At 43.0% G+C, this 17,651-nt stretch overlaps 1 protein-coding gene across 3 annotated transcripts in view; it reads right to left on the bottom strand.

The window, feature by feature from the left end:
* Pde8a (phosphodiesterase 8A) overlaps positions 1-17,651 on the bottom strand; it is a 113,542-nt gene that overhangs the window by 44,319 nt on the left and 51,572 nt on the right. Inside the window, exons 1-3 of one of the 3 annotated variants that reach the window (XM_038314331.2) lie at positions 17,211-17,343; positions 3,278-3,334; positions 1,289-1,479 (exon numbers count right to left, since the gene is read on the bottom strand). In XM_038314331.2, coding sequence (XP_038170259.1) covers positions 1,289-1,479; positions 3,278-3,334; positions 17,211-17,288 — 326 coding nt within the window. In that variant the 5' untranslated portion in view covers positions 17,289-17,343. Of the gene's footprint in view, positions 1-1,288; positions 1,480-3,277; positions 3,335-17,080; positions 17,344-17,651 lie in introns of those variants that run through there. The other 2 variants (XM_038314330.2, XM_038314329.2) reach the window with 2 other exon arrangements.

Genomic DNA, 17,651 nt, shown 5'->3' with positions numbered 1-17,651 from the left:
GGAAGACAGATTTCAAAGTCATGTGACTATAAAGACCAAGCAAACTGGGCTCTCAGAACTGCGCTACCTTTGACTATACATGATAGAAAACCCCAAAGAACGTGTGTGTGTGTGTGTGTGTGTGTGTGTGTGTGTGTGTGTTCATGCTAGGCATGGTGGCTCACATCTTTAATCAAGCATAAGGCAGAGGCAGAAGCACAGAAGGGCAGAGGGCAGAGAGGCAGAGGCAGGTGGATCTCTGTGAGTTCAAGGCTACCCTGGTCTACATAGCAAGTTCTAGTATAGCCAGGGCTATGACCCTGTCTCCACCAAACACACACACATATACATATATATTTAATATCCATATGGGTTTTATACATATATATAAATAAAATATTCCTGTTTCACACACGAAAGATATGCAGAAGGGCAGCGCAGAGCCGCCATAACACTCTGCAGGACCAGATGCCTGAATTGTTCACTGTGTGTTTCCCTATTATTGTCTAAACAAGATTTCTTCTTTGTGGTCTAAGATTATCTGAATAGTAACCATAACGTACATATTCCGGACACGAGGAAAACAGCATGCTCCTTCCCATCAAGGATACTTTCCAGAAAATTCACAATTTTCAGTGGATAGCCACAAGAAAAGCTAAAATATGCAATGCACATGGCTACATGCCCTGCTAAATATCAGAGGATTTGTTATTAGGGAAAGAACCAGAAATGTGTAGTGGGGAAAGGACCAGTCTCTAGTCACATGAGACAACTCCAAACGATTCTGAAGATGACCTGGTGAAGCCTCACCATAAGAACATAAAGAGTCCCGTGAAGAGCTGCACACAGGCCTGTTCTGCTTTGCTATGCCCTCTGCCATGAGTGAGTTCCAGATTGGAAAAAGGAGTACAATAGTTAAAGGATCTTCAGATCATGGTGAGTCAAGAAATTGTAGGAATGTGCCTGACACACTCAGTTCTGTCTTCTTCTGAGGAGTGGAGCATGGGTCTGCGTTTGTGGGTCTGTAGGCCCAGACTGATGATGGGAGTCACCCTCAATCACTCCCCACCTTGTTCACCGAGACAGCGTCTCTGCTGAACCTGGGCTTTGTGCATGCTAGACAATTTCTTACCGTTTTAAATAAAGCAGGCAAGACAATGAGATAAATATTAGTCCTAGAAAAAACGAGGTTACAATGCCTTGCTTATTTTGCATATAAGGAAATTCGGTTGAATTTAAGTTAATGTGTTCACGGGCCGCATTGGCTGCCACAGAGGCTCATGGACTCTGAAGTGGGTCTCTGGGTTACCTGCACAGTGCCTCTGCATCCAGCTGCCGGGGGTTTCGATGGTCTATGATGACGATGTCATGGAGTTTGTCCAGGAAACAGGGAAGGACAGCCTGCACCTCCTTGGTGACGGTGCACTTAAACCCGGCCTTCTCACACGCCCTGTAGAACCCATTACACTGGCAATCTTCTTTGGTAAACACTAAAAGTACCTGGATCAAAAGACGACAAATACATTTTAAAAAAATCTTGCTATAATTGTCATTTTAAAATAAGGCCCAGAAAGTTATCAGCTGTCTAGGTGAAGACACACGGTGTGAGCGCAGCATCTGTAAACACGTATTCTTTTCTTACGAGCAGCTCAGGGGTACTAGCGTTCACTGTCCACAAGCCAAGGCACTCTAATCTGGAAGTCCAAGTGCTTGGGACATATGCTTACTTCTTTTGCTGATAACCCATTGTAAGGACTCAATACAGACCTGACAGAACATTTTATTTTAAAATAGAATCAAAACACACAGATACTAATGTTAGCAAACAGGAATTTAAGTATGGCAATGCTGGTATTTTAGAGAAATACCTCAGATGGCAAATGCTGGCATTTAGTGAAACTCTTGAGACACATATTCCTTAAATCATATACTTGACATGCTTTGACTCAAAAAAATATTTTTTTTTTCAAGACAAGAGTTTCTCTGTAGCTTTGGAGCCTTCCTGGAACTTGCTCTGTAGACCAGGCTGGCCTCAAACTCACAGAGATCTGCTTGTCTCTGCCTCTCGAGTGCTGGAATTAAAGGCGTATACCACCACTGCCCAACTTGACTCAAATTTTATGTGACGCCTCCAAGTTAAAAAGTAATTCTGAACCTTGTCTCGAAAAACCAAAAAGAAAAGTCATTCTGAGTCTGAGGGAGAAGGTTTGAAGACTACACTTTGTATTTTAAAGCCTGCTAAGCAAGCAGCATGGGCACAGAGCCTAGGCAACATAGGTAGCAGCTGTGTCAATGGTCGGCCAATAATTGTTGCCTTGGTGCCCAGCCCATACCACATAATCCTGCATCTGCTGCCTCCTCCCTAATTCAACCAGGCCTCCTGGCCAAATCAAGTTCAAAACACCTCTGCTCCACCCGTCAGAGTGAGACTCGAGAGACTACAGAGGCTGTACAGCAATGAGCAGCCTGGTAGACAGAGGCTGACTTCAAAACTGAAATAAATCCTTTACCTCCTTAAAAGTCTGCCCAACTGTTCAAATACCACAAATGCAAAAAAAATCAAGAACACACACATGAGTCTGCCTTGTTCACAAGATTAAAATACAATAGCAAACATTGTTTGTGTGCAGGAAGCTTCAAATAGTTTGGCTACATTTTATCACTTTTTAAAGACCTGTTTATTTTTATTTTGTGGGGACAGGTGTTTCGGCTGCATGTATGGATGTGCACCACATGTGTAAAGCACCCACAGAGTTCCAGAAGAGAGTGTCGGACCCTGTGGCACTGGAGTAACAGACAGCTGTCATGTGAGCACTTGGAACCGAACCTAAGTCCTCTGCAAGAGTGACAGGAGCTTGTAACCACTAAGCCATTTCTCTAGCCTCCTGATGCCAGCATGGGCTACATGAGACCTTGTCCCCCAAATAAAAACAAACCGGATGCAGTGTAAAAGACCATGTCTTTAACTTTTCATTTTGGAAGAATTCAAACTTACAGAGACGTTGTAGATGATAATGCCTTAAAAATTCTTTCTCTAGATTAATCAGCCCTTTCGCCACTTTGGTATATACACATGTGAGCGTATGCACAATTATACACTCCCCTTCCTTTACTGCAACCCTAAATTTTAACCTCAGCATGTATTTTTTTAAATACAGTTATAACATTGTTACCAAGTCCAAGAAACTTAACTATGACCAAGCGCTAGTAGCTAAACAGAAGAACATGCATCTTAAATGTATAGTTTTAACCCCTCCTCACTAAAGAAAATTGAAATGTGATCATTACAGCATAGTACCTGAAGCTGGTCTTGACGAAATCTCATCGGGCCAAATTGCACATCGGTTACTGATACCTGTAAGAAAGAGATTCGCTTATATTTTTATCTCTCTATGCAGAGTCACAGACAACAATAAAATATCCACAGTAAAAATTACATAAATATTAGACAAGCAAGAGGAATTGCGACCACCCACTTTAAACCCCAGGAGAGGTGAGACTAGGAAGGAAGAATGAAGTGTTGATCGCGGGTGGCTGTCTGTCGCTGGGTCTCTATACCGCTAAGAGAATTACCCACCCTCCTTCAGCCGCAGTTTCTCATTCGCTACAGAGATCAATTAAGATTATAATACAAAGATCCTCTAAAGAGTAGACAGTAAATATTGGCAGTCCCTATAGACTGTTCCCACCTTTTCCTGATGGGTAACAAAATCTTACATCCAAAATGGCACGTGAATAATGCAATCTAGCGCTCAGAACAATGGATGCCAGTCAGAGAGACCTTGCCTTTTACCAAGGAACATAACAGCCTTGGTTAATACATGCTTAACCATAAGAGAAGCTGTCATTAAACACTTGACACTAATACACATAGCATCAGGGCGGGGAAGAGAGTTCAGTTAGCTAAGTGCTTGCTGCAAAAATATGTGGACCTGAGATCGTCAGAACTACATAAAAGCTGAACGTGCCTGCATGCATCTACAGTGCCAGCACTGGGGGATGCAGACAGGCAAGTGCTGGTGCTCACTGGCCACCAGCTTAGCTGAATCGTGTGCTCTAGACACAGTGAGAACTATTGCTCACAAAATAAGGTGGAGGACTGGTGAGATAGGTCAGTGGGTGATAGCACTTGCCACGTAAGTCTAACAACGTAAATTTGATCCCTGAACCCACATAAAGGTAGAAGAAAAGAACTAACTTTGCAAGGTAATCATCTCACTTCTACATGTGATGTGTGATGACATTCTCCCCCTCCCACCTTCCCTTCTCTCTCTCTCTCTCTCTCTCTCTCTCTCTCTCTCTCTCTCTCTCTCTCTCACACACACACACACACACACACACACAGAAGAGATATATATATGTATATATACATATATGTATACACACATGTATGTATGCATGTATATATGATTTATATGATATCCCTGAGACAGAGTCTCTCTGTGTAGCCTTGGCTGTCCTGGAACTCACTCTGTAGACCAAGCTGACCTCAAACTCACAGAGATCTGCCTGCCTCTGCCTTTGGAGTACTAGGATTAAAGGCGTGCACCACAGCCACCACCCAGCTGAGGATACTTTTTAAGTTGCAGATTCTGAAAAAACAGGAAAGAAAGAAAATGTATCTAATCTCTGGTACTGTCTTTCACTAGACTGTTATAACGCTAAGAAAATGACTCAATGTGCATACAGTAATCAAAAACTAAGGCAGGTCATGGAGGAAGATGCCTCTCTGACCTCTACATACAGGTGCACTCATGCACATTCCTCCACATGGACAGACATGCACTACACACCACTCACAAAAAGAGGACAAATGCTGCCAGGCTTATCCGCCCTGTGTCTAGGGCTGAACGTGAGCCATCTCACCAATCCTCACCGCAGTGCAATAAGGGTTTCCAGCAGGAGACGCACACTCAGAGCCACTGGAAGCTTTGGGTAGTCTTCACAAAGATACCTAAGAAAGGGGCACATTGAGGCTGAAATCCATGTGTGTGTGAATATACATATATGTGTATGTATACACACACACATACACACACACACATAGTGCTAGTCTTCTTTATATTCTGCACTTGACTTCCTTTCTGGAAAAGAGACAAAGTCTAACCTAGAGAAAGAGGCAGACCCCACGTGCTGAAGAGACTCCTGCCCTAAGCCTCTGGGTGTGGTGAATTTCCATATCTGAAACAGCATCTCCAGACCTGGACACTCCTATAAAGTGTCTCTTGATGATCTCTCAAGTCATAAACTAAGCACAAAAAAAATGTAACAGAATATGCTTAGGTAACCCACATAAAATTTTAACTATGAAAAGCTGATTGTCTGGCTAGTTTTATATCAGTTTTATACAGGCCAGGTCACTTGGGAAGAGGGACTCCCAGTTGAGAAAAAGCCTCCTGTAGGCACATCTAAATTGGTCATTGATGTGAGAAGGCCCAGCTATTGTTCTTGTTGGTGCTATAAGAAAACAGGCCAAGCAAGCCAAGAGGTAGCAGGCCAGCAGTACTTGGTCATGGCTTCTTGCATCAAATCCTGCCTGATTCGTGCCCAGACTTCCCTGGATGACAGATTTCAAAGCTGTCACTTCCTAAGTTACTTTTGGTCATGGTGTTTTATCACAGCAGAAGAAATCCTAACTAAGACACCAATATTCACCAATTATTAACCACTGATTACATTTCTGATTTGCCTTGTGATAATTTTGTTTCTCTAAATGGATTAGAGGAATGGAGATCACTATTTCAGACCTAGAGAGTCTTCAAAAAAGTGAATGGTAAGGAGAGCAGGTGCCCAGGGAAGCAATGATCATCCTGGGATGTGTCCCTGTGGGACATCATGGTAAGGGTGCGCAGAAACAAACGCTAAAGTCAGATTTTTTTTAAAAAATTTATACAGTATCCTGCCTGTAGGCCAGAAGAGGGCACCAGATCTCATAGACGGTTGTGAGCCACCATGTGGTTGCTGGAAATTGAACTCAGAACCTCCAGAAGAGTAGTCAGTGCTCTTTAACTGCTGAGCTATCTCTCCAGCCCCCAAGTCAGGATTTTTTAAAAGAGAATATGTTCCAGGACAACCTAAATGACAGACCTAGGGGAAGGAGGTAGTGTGAGAAGCAGCAGGAAGCTTCCTACCTGAGCCATGTTGCACTGGCAAAATGAGTCTGAGATGACTCTAGTGTTATCCACAAGTAACATGGTTCGTTTCAGTCGGTTTCCAGTTGGTGCCAGCCCACCAGACCTAGCTCCACGCAGATGGTGCACAGGTTCCCAGGCCAATCTAAACACAAATGTCAGGAGAGAGCCCTGTCCTACAGACCGCCTCCCTCCAAATCTCAGAAACTGGTGTTCCAATCACAACTGCTGCTTATGATCATTGACTTCTGACCAAGAGGCAGGCAGCAGTAAAACAGTATGAAGGGGAAATTTACAGCCACACACGTTTACACTAAAAGTCAAGGAGGGGCTGGGAGATGGTGCAGCAGCGAAGAGCACACACTGCTCTGCAGAGGGCTGGAGCTGGGTTCCCAGCACCCATGGCAGCAGCTCCGGGGGTCCTGTTGCCTCTGGCCTCCATGGGCACCAGCACTTGCACACATGTGCACACACAATTTTCTAAAACATTAAGAATCACAGTAGATCTCAAACTATCAAACTAATGTTATAACTTAAGGAACTAGAAAATAATAAACTAAACCAAAGTTTCCAGAAAAAGGGAAATAAGAAGATAAGAAAGGAAAGAGTGGGGTGAAGTGAAACAAAGACTAGACAATAGAGGAAATCAATAAAGCCAAAATATGATTTTTAAGGAAAAAAAACAAGTTGACAAACCTTTAGATGGACAAATAAAAAAAAAAGACTCAAATTACTAAATCACAGGTTAAAGTGGAGATATCATTTCTAATTCTATTACAAGAAGAAGGATTATGAACGTACAATGAACAATTATGCACCTAATAAGTTGGACATCCTGGATCTAATAGGCACATTTCTAGAAACGTAAAATCTACTGAGGTTAAATCACATTCATGCAGAAAATCTGACCAGATGGATGAACTCTATCATTTAAAGAGTGCCGATCTTCAAAGTCTCCCAAACTAACTACAAAAGCAGTATTGTCCTGACACGGGATCTAGTCCAACACAGAAAACTATACACCTGTCCCTTAAGGACTGGATAGAAACATCCTCAGCAAACACGGGCAAACTTAACCCAATAGCATATTACAATGGTTACACCTGGGGCTGGGAGACTCAGTGGGTAGTGATAGCCACACAGGCATGAGGACCTGAGAGGCCAGAGACAGGGCGTACTCCATAAGGTAAGATGTCAGCAGGTCAAGGCACTTAGCATACAAGTCTGGTGACCTGAGTCCCAGCCTCAGAACTCACATAAAGGTGGAAGGAGAGAGGTGAGGTCTGATTAGCTACTCCATTCAGACAGCTGAATGCCTGCAGATATGAATATGGGTCAATGTATGACAATCAGCAAACAGAGTGCCCTACTAACAAAGTGGAGGGGAATCATCACGTGATAATCTCAACTAATGCAGAAAAAGCAATGACAGAATCCTAAGTAAACATCCTTTCATGACAAAAGTGATGAACTAGGAGTAGAAGAGAATACCTAGACCTAATAAACCCACAGCAAACACGGCCATTAGGGAAAGGATGGAGGCGGTTCCTCTAAAGTTAGGAGCATGGAGAGAAGCCAGTTTTGCCACTTTTGCTCAACACAGTCGCTGGAAGTTCTAGACAAAACAATTAGGCAAGGGCAATAAATGAGGCACTCAAAAGAGGAGTAAAGCTAGCTTTATTCATCGATAATACAACCTTAAATAAAGAAAACCCCAAAGGTCCTAAAAGAAACTGGATTCAGCAGGACACAAGCTATGAAAATCCAATCCATTTCTACACTTGGTAATTGGAAAGGAATTTGAAAAGAATGCACTTGACAGAGCAGCAGAAACAAATTATTCGGCTGGGGAGATGGCTCAGCCAACGAAGTGCTTCCTGTGCATGAATGAGGGCCTGAGTCTGGATCCCTGGACCAATGGTGAGCTGGCCACAGGAGTATACATGCTGGTAACACGGGACTGGGTGGGGACAGAGAGACAAGTGTATCCTGGGGGCTCACCAACCAGCCAGTTTAACTCAAACAGTGAGCTCCAGATTTAGGGAGATTGTGTCTTTTTTTAAAAAGTAGAAAGGCTGGGTGTGGTGGCACACACCTTAATCCCTGGCACTCAGGAGTCAGGAGCAGCCAAATCTTTATGAGCTTAGGAGTTTGAATCTGTATGTGCAGGCCAGCCTGGTCTACACAGTGAGTTTCAGGCCAGCCAGGGCTACAGAGTGAGACTGTGTCTCAGAACAAAACAAAAACACTATATTGACGACGGCCATGAGGAGGAGGAGGAGGGGGAGGGGGAGGGGGAGGAGGAGGAGGAGGAAAAAAAAGAGAAAGAGCGTGACAGAGGCAGAACCAGTTGGCCTTGACCGTGCACACGTGCCGCGTACACACCAGAATTTTCAACTGAATGGGAGCACGTTTTGGAGTAGAAACTCACTACGATGTCCCTGCTACCTAGTGCAATCTACGCATTCATTGAGCCCTTATAACATCCTTATAAAATGCTTCTCTTTTCTTTTTGTCAGGAACAGAAATGTCCATTCTAGAACTCACACGGAAACGCAGGGGAATTTCTAATAGCCTTGAGAAGGACTGCCCTGCAAGACTCACATTTCCTAATTTCAAATCTTAATACACCAGGCGGTGGTGGTGCACACCTTTCATCCCAGCAGGGGCAGGCGGATCTCTGAGTTCAAGGCCAGCCTGGTCTACAGAGTGAGTTCCAGGACAGGCTCCAAAGCTACACAGAGAAACCTTATCTTGAAAAAGAAATAGAAAAAAGACAACTTTAATACAAGACAGAAGTAATCAAAGCCATGTGGAGCTGGTGTAGACTGAGAGCCTGAAATGACAAGAGGCACGGGAACAATTCTTGCATATACCCTCACATAATCTTTAACAAAGATGCCAGGATGATTCAAGGGGGAAAAGGTCTTTTCAACAAATGACGAGGGCAAAACTGGACACTCAGACATAAATAACGACGCTGAATGCTTATCTATTGCCATAGTAAAAATTGACAAAATTAAAGACCTATGTGTAAGAAATAAAATATAAAACTCATAGAAGAAAAGAGACTGAAAGCACTCAATATTGGATTTGACAATAATTCCTTAAATATGGCTCTACTGGCAAAGCAGCAAAAACTTCATCAAAATGTTGTACATCAAAAGACAATATGAGCTGAGTAAAAAGGCAACTAACAAAAGGAGAGAAGATGTTCATAAATCCTATGTTTGATAAGAAATTGAAACCCAGAGCATATGGCACACAAGAAGTCAACAGGCAACCTGATTAATATGCTCTCTTCTGACCTAAGCAGGCACCAAGCACATATACATGTGGGCAAAATACACACACATAAAATAAAATGAATAAATCTAATAAAAATTTTCTTTAAGGAAGGGCAAAGGATGCCAAGATGCTGTGCCACACAAGGAAGGCAGTTACGGGGCCATGTGTCCTGTGCATCAGCTGTGTGTGTCAGTGGTCACCGACAGACAACACTAGTGAATTCTGCTATGAAGGGTCAAGTAAAGAAAAGCACAGTTTGAGTGCAAAGAAAAACAGAACAAAACGTGATTATAGAAGCAGATGACAGAAGACCTTGAAACAGTCCTCAAAGTAGAAACTTTGTTATTATTCTTCAATCACAATTCAATGAACCAGACACTAAGAGCAAAGGTTAAGGATTTGGGAATATAGCTCAGCTATAGAACCTAAGGCCTGAGTTCAAACCTAGCTCCCAAATGAGTGTACGAAAACATAAGTTTAAGAAAAAAACAGAAAAACCTCCATCTGGGTTTTGTTTTAGAAGGCGACTATGCTCACCACTATCCCAGCAATGAATCTGTTGTGTTTTTGAGACAGGGTCTTGTTAGATAGATAGTCCACACAGGCCTGGAGCCCTCCACACAGCCCCTCGTAGCTTCAAATTCACAGTCCTCTTGCTTCAGGTTCCAGAATGCTGGACTCCAGATGTGTGCCACTGCTCTCTTTCTTCTTCCTGTTTTTTATTTTATCTAGATTTTTTTTAAGATTTATTTATTTATTATGTATACAACATTCTGCCTCCATGTATGCACGCCAGAGGAGGGCGCCAGATCTCAGTACAGATGGTTGTGAGCCCCCATGTGGTTGCTGGGAATTGAACTCAGGATCTCCGAGTAACCAGTGCTCTTAACCTCTGAGCCATCTCTCCAGCCCTTATCTTAGTTTTTATAATTTTAAGATTTCTTTTACTGGAGCTGGAGAGATGGCTCAGGAGTTAAAAGTACTTACTCCTCTTACGGGGTGCCTGGTTTGGTTCCCAGCACCGACATGGTGGCTTAAAGCTCTGTGTAACTCCTAGGGCCCCGATGTCCCTCTTCTGATCGCCATGCCTACTGCAAACACATGGTACACAGACATGCACACAGGCAAAACACCCATACATGGAACATTTTCAAAAAAGATTTCTTTTCCGACATACTTTTGTGTCTGTGTACAGGCACGGGTGCCTATGGAGGTCACAAGAGGGCATTGGGTACTGGAGCTGCAAGGACAGGCGGTCTGGGCTGCTGGGACCCAGGCTCGGGTCTTCTGTAATAGTAAAGCACTCTACCTACTGCATCACTCCAACCCCCAAACCACAAACATTTAGAAACAGTGACTTCCACAATTCCCAGATAAGAAGAAAATGGGAACTATATATGGAAGGAATCCTTGGGGAAAAAAAAATATCGTGTAATAAAACTTATAGGCAGATTACATTCAGAGGCAACAACTGTAGTGATAAATTTTATAAAGCTATCTTGGTACAGAGGTGCACACCTGTAACCCTAGTGCAGGAAGGTTGTGAGATTGAGGCCAGTTAGGTCTACATACACCTAGTCACATGCAAGTATGTGTGCATGTATGTATATATACAAAGCAAGAATTAAGTAAGTAAGCATATTGAGCTGTTAGAGTCATCGGGGCCAGTAAGATGGGTTAGCCAGTAAGGCACTCGATGCCAAGCCTGACAACGGAGTTCAATCCCCGGGGCACCACATGGTGGGAGGAGAGAACCAACTCCCAAAAGTTGTTCTCTGACCTTCACACATATGCTGTGGCATGCATGTGCTTACACACAATAAGTGAATAAATATATTTTTGAGTAAAAAGTTTCTGGGTGTGGGAGCATACACCTTCATTCCAGCACTTGGAGAAGAGAGAGTCAGGCAGAAGTGGGGAGATTCAGGCAGATCTCTATGAGTTTTAAGCCAGCCTGGTCTACATAGCTAGTTCCAGACCTTCCAGGGCTACAAAGTGAAATCTTATCTCAAAAATAAATAAAAGTAAAAAGTTAAGAAATTAGGTTTCCTAGTATACTTGAGTCTCTGGATTCAATACTCAGCATCTCAAAGGAAAAAAGAGAGAAGAGGTAGGGAGGGAAAGAGAGGAGAAAAGAGATGAAGAGAAGGGGAGGGGAGGGGTGGTATATAGATTGGTTAAGAAAATTCTAAGAAGAATACCAAAGTTAATAATTAACAAAATATTTAAGTGCTAATGTGTTGGGACTAATTGAGTCCTGGCCTTCAGCTGCTCTTCCCTATCTAGAACCTTCTAATTGAAGTCACTAAAAGCTGTGCCTTCCCTAGAGGATCAGAGGATGGGATTTTCACCTGTTGCATTGGCTGCAGGGTATTTAAGCCTCCATGGTGCTATTAAAGAAGGGCTTTTGTACCAGTGATGAGAGGTCCGTGTGTTGGTCTGTCTCTGCGTGTGTTTCCTCAACCTCCAACTCCTTGCCCGCGGCACTAATGACTAGAGAAAAATGCATCAATAAAACCCATAGCTGGGTCTGATGACATATCTATAACCCTAGTACCTAGGAGGCTGAGGTAGGGTTCTGAGTTTAAGTCAGCCTAGCCTACATAGTTGGATCCTATCTCAGGAATACACAGAATAAAATAAAATTTGCAGTGTTCACTCAAACTGTGGGTAAGATTACAGCCTATGGAAGTTAGGTACATATGTACTGAGTACATGATCCACCTCAAATGTTAGTGACTAGCACTCAGGAGGCAGAGGCAGCAGGTCTCTGAGTTCAAAGCTAACCTGGTCTATAGAGCAAGTTCCAGGACAAAACAAAAACCAAATAGGCAAACAAACAAAAAGTTGGTGAGCTAGGGAGCTGGAGAGAAGATGGCTCAGTGGTTAACAGCACTTACTGCTCTTGCCGAGGACCTAGATTTGGTTCCTAGCACAAAGCGGCTCACAATTGCCTCTAGTTCCAATTGCAGAGGATCTGACACTGTCTTCCAGCCTCTGTGGGCCCCTGCATAAATGTGGTATGCATAAACTCACATAGACACACACACACACGCACGTTTTTTAATATTTGAAAAAGTTGGTGAGATAACTTTTAGGAAAGACAGCTTAACTTTAAAATCTCAATTTATAAAAATGACCCAACTACTAGATTAATTTTGAAAAATAAAAGAAAATGTATGTTCTTTCTAAAAAAGATTTAAGACCAAATTTCAGACACTCTGTAAAGTTTCAGCAATATCATTTTAAAAGGTTCATGTTTCAGCAAGTGGTGTAATAGACCACTGGACACTCTGTTTACTTAGTTAGACAGCATTTACCCGTACATCCTGTCTCAGGGAATATCCGGACCTTGGGACCTCTGTGATCAGAGTATTAGTCCAGTTGGGACAGTCAACCACCTAGCACTATGCCCACCCCACCCCTACCATCCCCGCAAAAAAATAGCCACCACCAGGAAATCTGATGACATCACTCAGTGAACGGGCGTGAGCAACAGGTCCTCAGAGTAAACAGCATCCGTCTGCTCTAGGAATGGGGAGGGGGCCACTGGGGTTTCTGCATCCACCCTGTGCTCATGCTCCACCGTCAGTCAAACTTCAGCTCATAGCCCCTTTAATTTGGTTTTTACATTATTATTTATAATAAAATATTCATTTTCAAATCAATTTTAATAACATAGCTTTCATTTATCTTTCAGCTTCAAATGTAGCCAACATTTTTAGATCGTTTTTAGATAATATAGAAACAATAGTATGTTCAAGAATTGTATCCAGCAGGGCGGTGGTGGCACACGCCTTTAATCCCAGCATTTGCAAATTTGCGGGACGGGCAGGCGGATTATCTGTGAGTCTACAGAGCAAGCTCCAGGACAGCCAGGACTACACAAAGAAACCCGGTTTCAAAACAAAAATCAACCAACCAAACTAATCAAAAAACAACAGAAAAAGAAAAAACGGAAAATTGTGACCTAATTTGTTTATTTGTTTGGTTTTGTGAGACAGGGTTTTCTCTATAGCTTTGGGGCCCATCCTGGAATTAGCTCTTGTAGACCAGGCTGGCCTCGAACTTACAGAGATCCGCCTGCCTCTACCTCCAGAGTGCTAGGATTAAAGGCGTGCACCACCACCGCTCGGTCTAATTTGTGTTTTAATCCTCAAATAAAAACTATGACCAAAACACTTTGTGGGGAAAGAGTTCAGTTCACCTTACAGTTTCAGTTCATCACGAGGAAAGTCAGGACAGGAACTCAAGCAGAGAGAGAGGCTGTAGGGAGGGATGCTGTTTACAGACTTGCCCCCATGGCTAGTTTCTTCTACCACCCAGGACCAGGGGGTCAGGGGGAGAACCACCCAAGAGACTGAAAGAGAACACCGAATCTACTAATTTGTCCTTTGACCTCCACATGGATGTCATGCCATATAAATACACATAATTAAATTTTATGACTATGTACTGAGCACATGCCTTTAACCCCAGATACAAACACACATAGTTAAACTTTAAGACTATGTGGTAGCACATGCCTTTAACCCCGGCACTTAGGAAGCAACAGGCAGCTCTCTGCATATTCCAGGACAGCCAAGGCTACATAATAACAGACCGTTTCCAAATGAATGAATGGATGAAGATTGTAACATTAGAATATCAGAAAATAAAGATTTGTATCATAGCAGCTTAAAATATTTTGATAAATATGATTAGAAATGACAAAAATTATTGGTTCTGATGAACCATATCAGATTTTTTTTTTGACTATCTGACTGACTGAATACTGGTTACATGTGACACTGGAAGGAAAGTCAGCTGTTACAAGTTGAAGGCCTGAGGCAGGAAAGGAAGTTGTTAGCTAGGGATGGAGGCACACATCTGTAATCCCAACACTTGGGAAGCTTCAGGAGGATTGCCCAAAGTCTGCAGCCAGGCTGGGCTACATAGCAAGATCCTGAAGACGGACGGGAGAGGGGGGAGAGAAGACATAAATAATCAACCTATTTGAAGTCATACTCCTACCGCTTTCCCTCCTATCCCTTTCCGACTATTATTTTCTTTCTTAGCTCCCAATCACCATTGAGAAATGTATATTTACTATGTTTGGAACATAGTATGTAGCCAAAGATAACCCTGGGCTTCTGATTCTCCTGCTTCAACACCTCAAGTGCTTGGGTTATCAATGTTGAAGACAGAACTGTTAGGCCAACAGCACATCTCCCCCAAATTCTTACTCTGTAAGTTAAGTTATTTACTTAAATTAGCAATGAAGAAACTGAGGCTTAGAACAGAACAACCAAGTAACTGAGAAGCAGCAATTGCAGAAACAAAACTCAATCCTGTCTGTATTTAATTTCTGTAGCTCTTTTATGTTCTAGAGAGCAAGATCTAAATCATCTGCTCTAATCTATATCCACATGAAATAAGGTCAAAAAACTGGCGAACAGTCCTTACCCATTTGACAAATCTTAACTGAGCATCTCTGTCGTGCTAAGTGGTTTGCCTAGACTTTGGAGGTCAACAAAAAACATGGCGGATGATACATCTACTTAACAACAGGGAGAACTGGGTTGGGAGGAACTCGGCTGCTCGGATGAATGAGAGGGTGAGGAAGGCCTCTCTTGGGACAACAGACGCAGGAGTGAAATCTGGACGGCAAGGAGCCAGCTAATGCCAGCCAACAAGGGGCACCAAGAGAGGACGCATGGGAACCAGGTGGGGCGCTGGGGGAACAAAAGGGAAGAGGTCATGTGATGAGGTCAGAGGTAAGCGGAGGCCATATCATAAAGAGCCTTGTAAGCCAAGAAATTTCACGAAAAGCAACAGGATGTTATATAGACATATCTGTTTACATTAAAATTTTTTTTTCTTAAAATATATTTTGATCATAATCTTTGCCCTTCCCTAGTATAGTCTGAATAAAATAAAATAAAAACCCTTTTGACTGTCTGAGGAAAACAGGCCGTGGGAGGTGAGAACAGAGAGGAGAGCAGAAAGGAAGGCTGTGCGTTATTCTCAGTGAGGGCAGAAGCCTGTCCTACAGCTGCCGTGGGGAAGAGCACCTGGATCTGAGCTATGTCTGGAGACCTGCCAGTGAACATACATGATCTGGCTCCTAGACCAAAGTTCTGACACCTATCTTGCTGTTTGATATCAATGAAGTGTGGAGATTGGAGGTTCTGCTGAGTAGATGAGTTTCCTTGGTCCTTGCCAGATCCACCCACAAGATGGCACAAGAACGACCCTGAGGCAAAGCTCCTCAGAGGCTTTCCCAGGACCTTCTCCCACACTTGACAGCCAAACCATTATCCTAATTCCTTGCTTTTCCTCCATTTACTGGTTGTTACTTTCCCTTTCAATCAATTTAAACAGCAAACTGCAAGCCTTTTATGCCATCCCATTTGATACCTAAAGAACTTCATGCTTGAGTGAAGCCATTTAGATTCTGTCCCCAAGCCCCACAGTGCTGAGCAAACACCAGTGTCTGTATTAAATAAGTTACTTCTGGACTTAACAGTGCTGATAATGAGTAACTAAATATCAACAGCAAGGAATTTCTAAGGAATTTTGGCTATGCACTATAATTAATTCTATATATACACACACATTATAAGGCATTTTAAAAACAGTATTTTCCTAGTGAGATAGTTGCTTTAGAGCATTAAGGCCATAACTTCTAATAAAAGCCATCAAGTTCATAATGTGAAATACTAGACAAAGTGGAATCACATTCTTAGATATATGTTAATACATTTATTATAAGGGACAACTGAAAGCTTTCCAGAAATAAAATTAGCTTTGAGAATAAATTTCTCTAGTAAGAATTAACCTATTAAAAATGGGAACAGGGCTGAAGAGATGGCACAGCAGTTAGGATCAATTACTGATTTGCAGAAGACTCACATTCAGATCCTAGACCCCAAATAGTGACTCACAAACATTCATAACTCCAGTTCTAGGAGCACCAAAGCCATACCCCAACCTTGCGGACACCAAGTCTACACATAGTGCACAAACATACGCACAGGCAAAACACCTATACAAATAAGATAAACAAATCTTTAAAAACAAGCAAACACAGCAAAAATGGGAACAGTCTGTTGTGGGATAACCAGATCCACGACAGTTTAAGACCTGAGAACCCTCAAATCCAATAGTGGAAACCTGAGGTGTAATATCCTGAAGTGCACCTTAGAATCTACCCATGACCCCCTCAAAAGGACAAAGTGGCCATTGGCTATTGACCTGTTAGATCAACACGGAGAATCTGGGCCACCCCAGAGAGAGGAGACAAAGGTGAGAACCCTGCTATTCACAGATTTCTCCCCGAGGGAAACAGAACACAGCAGAGATGACGGTCTGGATATTGAAGAAGCATACTCCCAACCATCAGTCAAATCAGGGTGTGATGGTGCAAGCTTGCAATCCCAGCATGTGTGATGGCGAGGCAGGAGAATAACTGAATTCAAAGCCAATCTGAGACACACATTGTTTTAAGGACCTTGTCTCAGAACAGTAGAAAGAAGGGTAACAATGCAAACAAGCAAACCAAAAACCAATAAGCAGATTTTCTGTCTCTGGAATGAATCTGTTTCAGGCATATTTACACCTGCCAGTCATTATTTAAAAAACACACTGCACAGGCATCGAGGAGCCTTGTTCACAAAGTTCTACAGTGGCTGTCTGCCTACCTGATCGCTTCTAGAATCCTGACTGTAAAGGGGAATCTGGGTCTTTCTAGGCCAGCTCGTAAGCCTCAATGAGAGCCCAAGCAGATTACACCGAGAATGACAGCCACACAACAGGGTCATCTACGCTCACCCAGCAGCTTTCCTCATCAGTCCTGCGAAGGCTGAACAGACAGGTGTTCAATTCTGACTCCTGCCTGGTAAACTGCATTGCTTTTAGGCAATCATTTCTTTACTCAGCTGCTCAGTGGCTCTGAGAATGCGTGAGCTAGCAGACACACAGCTCGCTCTCTGATCAGGGCACACAGTCCAGTGCCCTTTCATGTGCAGCCACGCTAGTGGGAGGGGATACAAACAGCCCCACTTTGGCTCTAGAAGCAGTGGAGGTGTCTAAGTTTCAGTTGGTTGTCCTTTGTTGCTGTAGTAAAATGCCATGACAGAAGCAACGTAAGGGGGACGCTTATTCTGGCTCACAGTTCCAGCACGGTGGCTGGCCAGTGTGGCAGGAGCTTGAAGTAGCCAGTTATGCCGCATCTCAGGGTCCCTAGTGCTGTGGTAAACACCATGGCCAAAG

This window comes from Arvicola amphibius, chromosome 12, assembly GCF_903992535.2.
Source record: "Arvicola amphibius chromosome 12, mArvAmp1.2, whole genome shotgun sequence".
NCBI lineage: Eukaryota > Metazoa > Chordata > Mammalia > Rodentia > Cricetidae > Arvicola > Arvicola amphibius.
The sequence above is the reverse complement of the archived record's forward strand: the minus strand, read 5'-3'. Positions and strand labels throughout refer to the sequence as shown.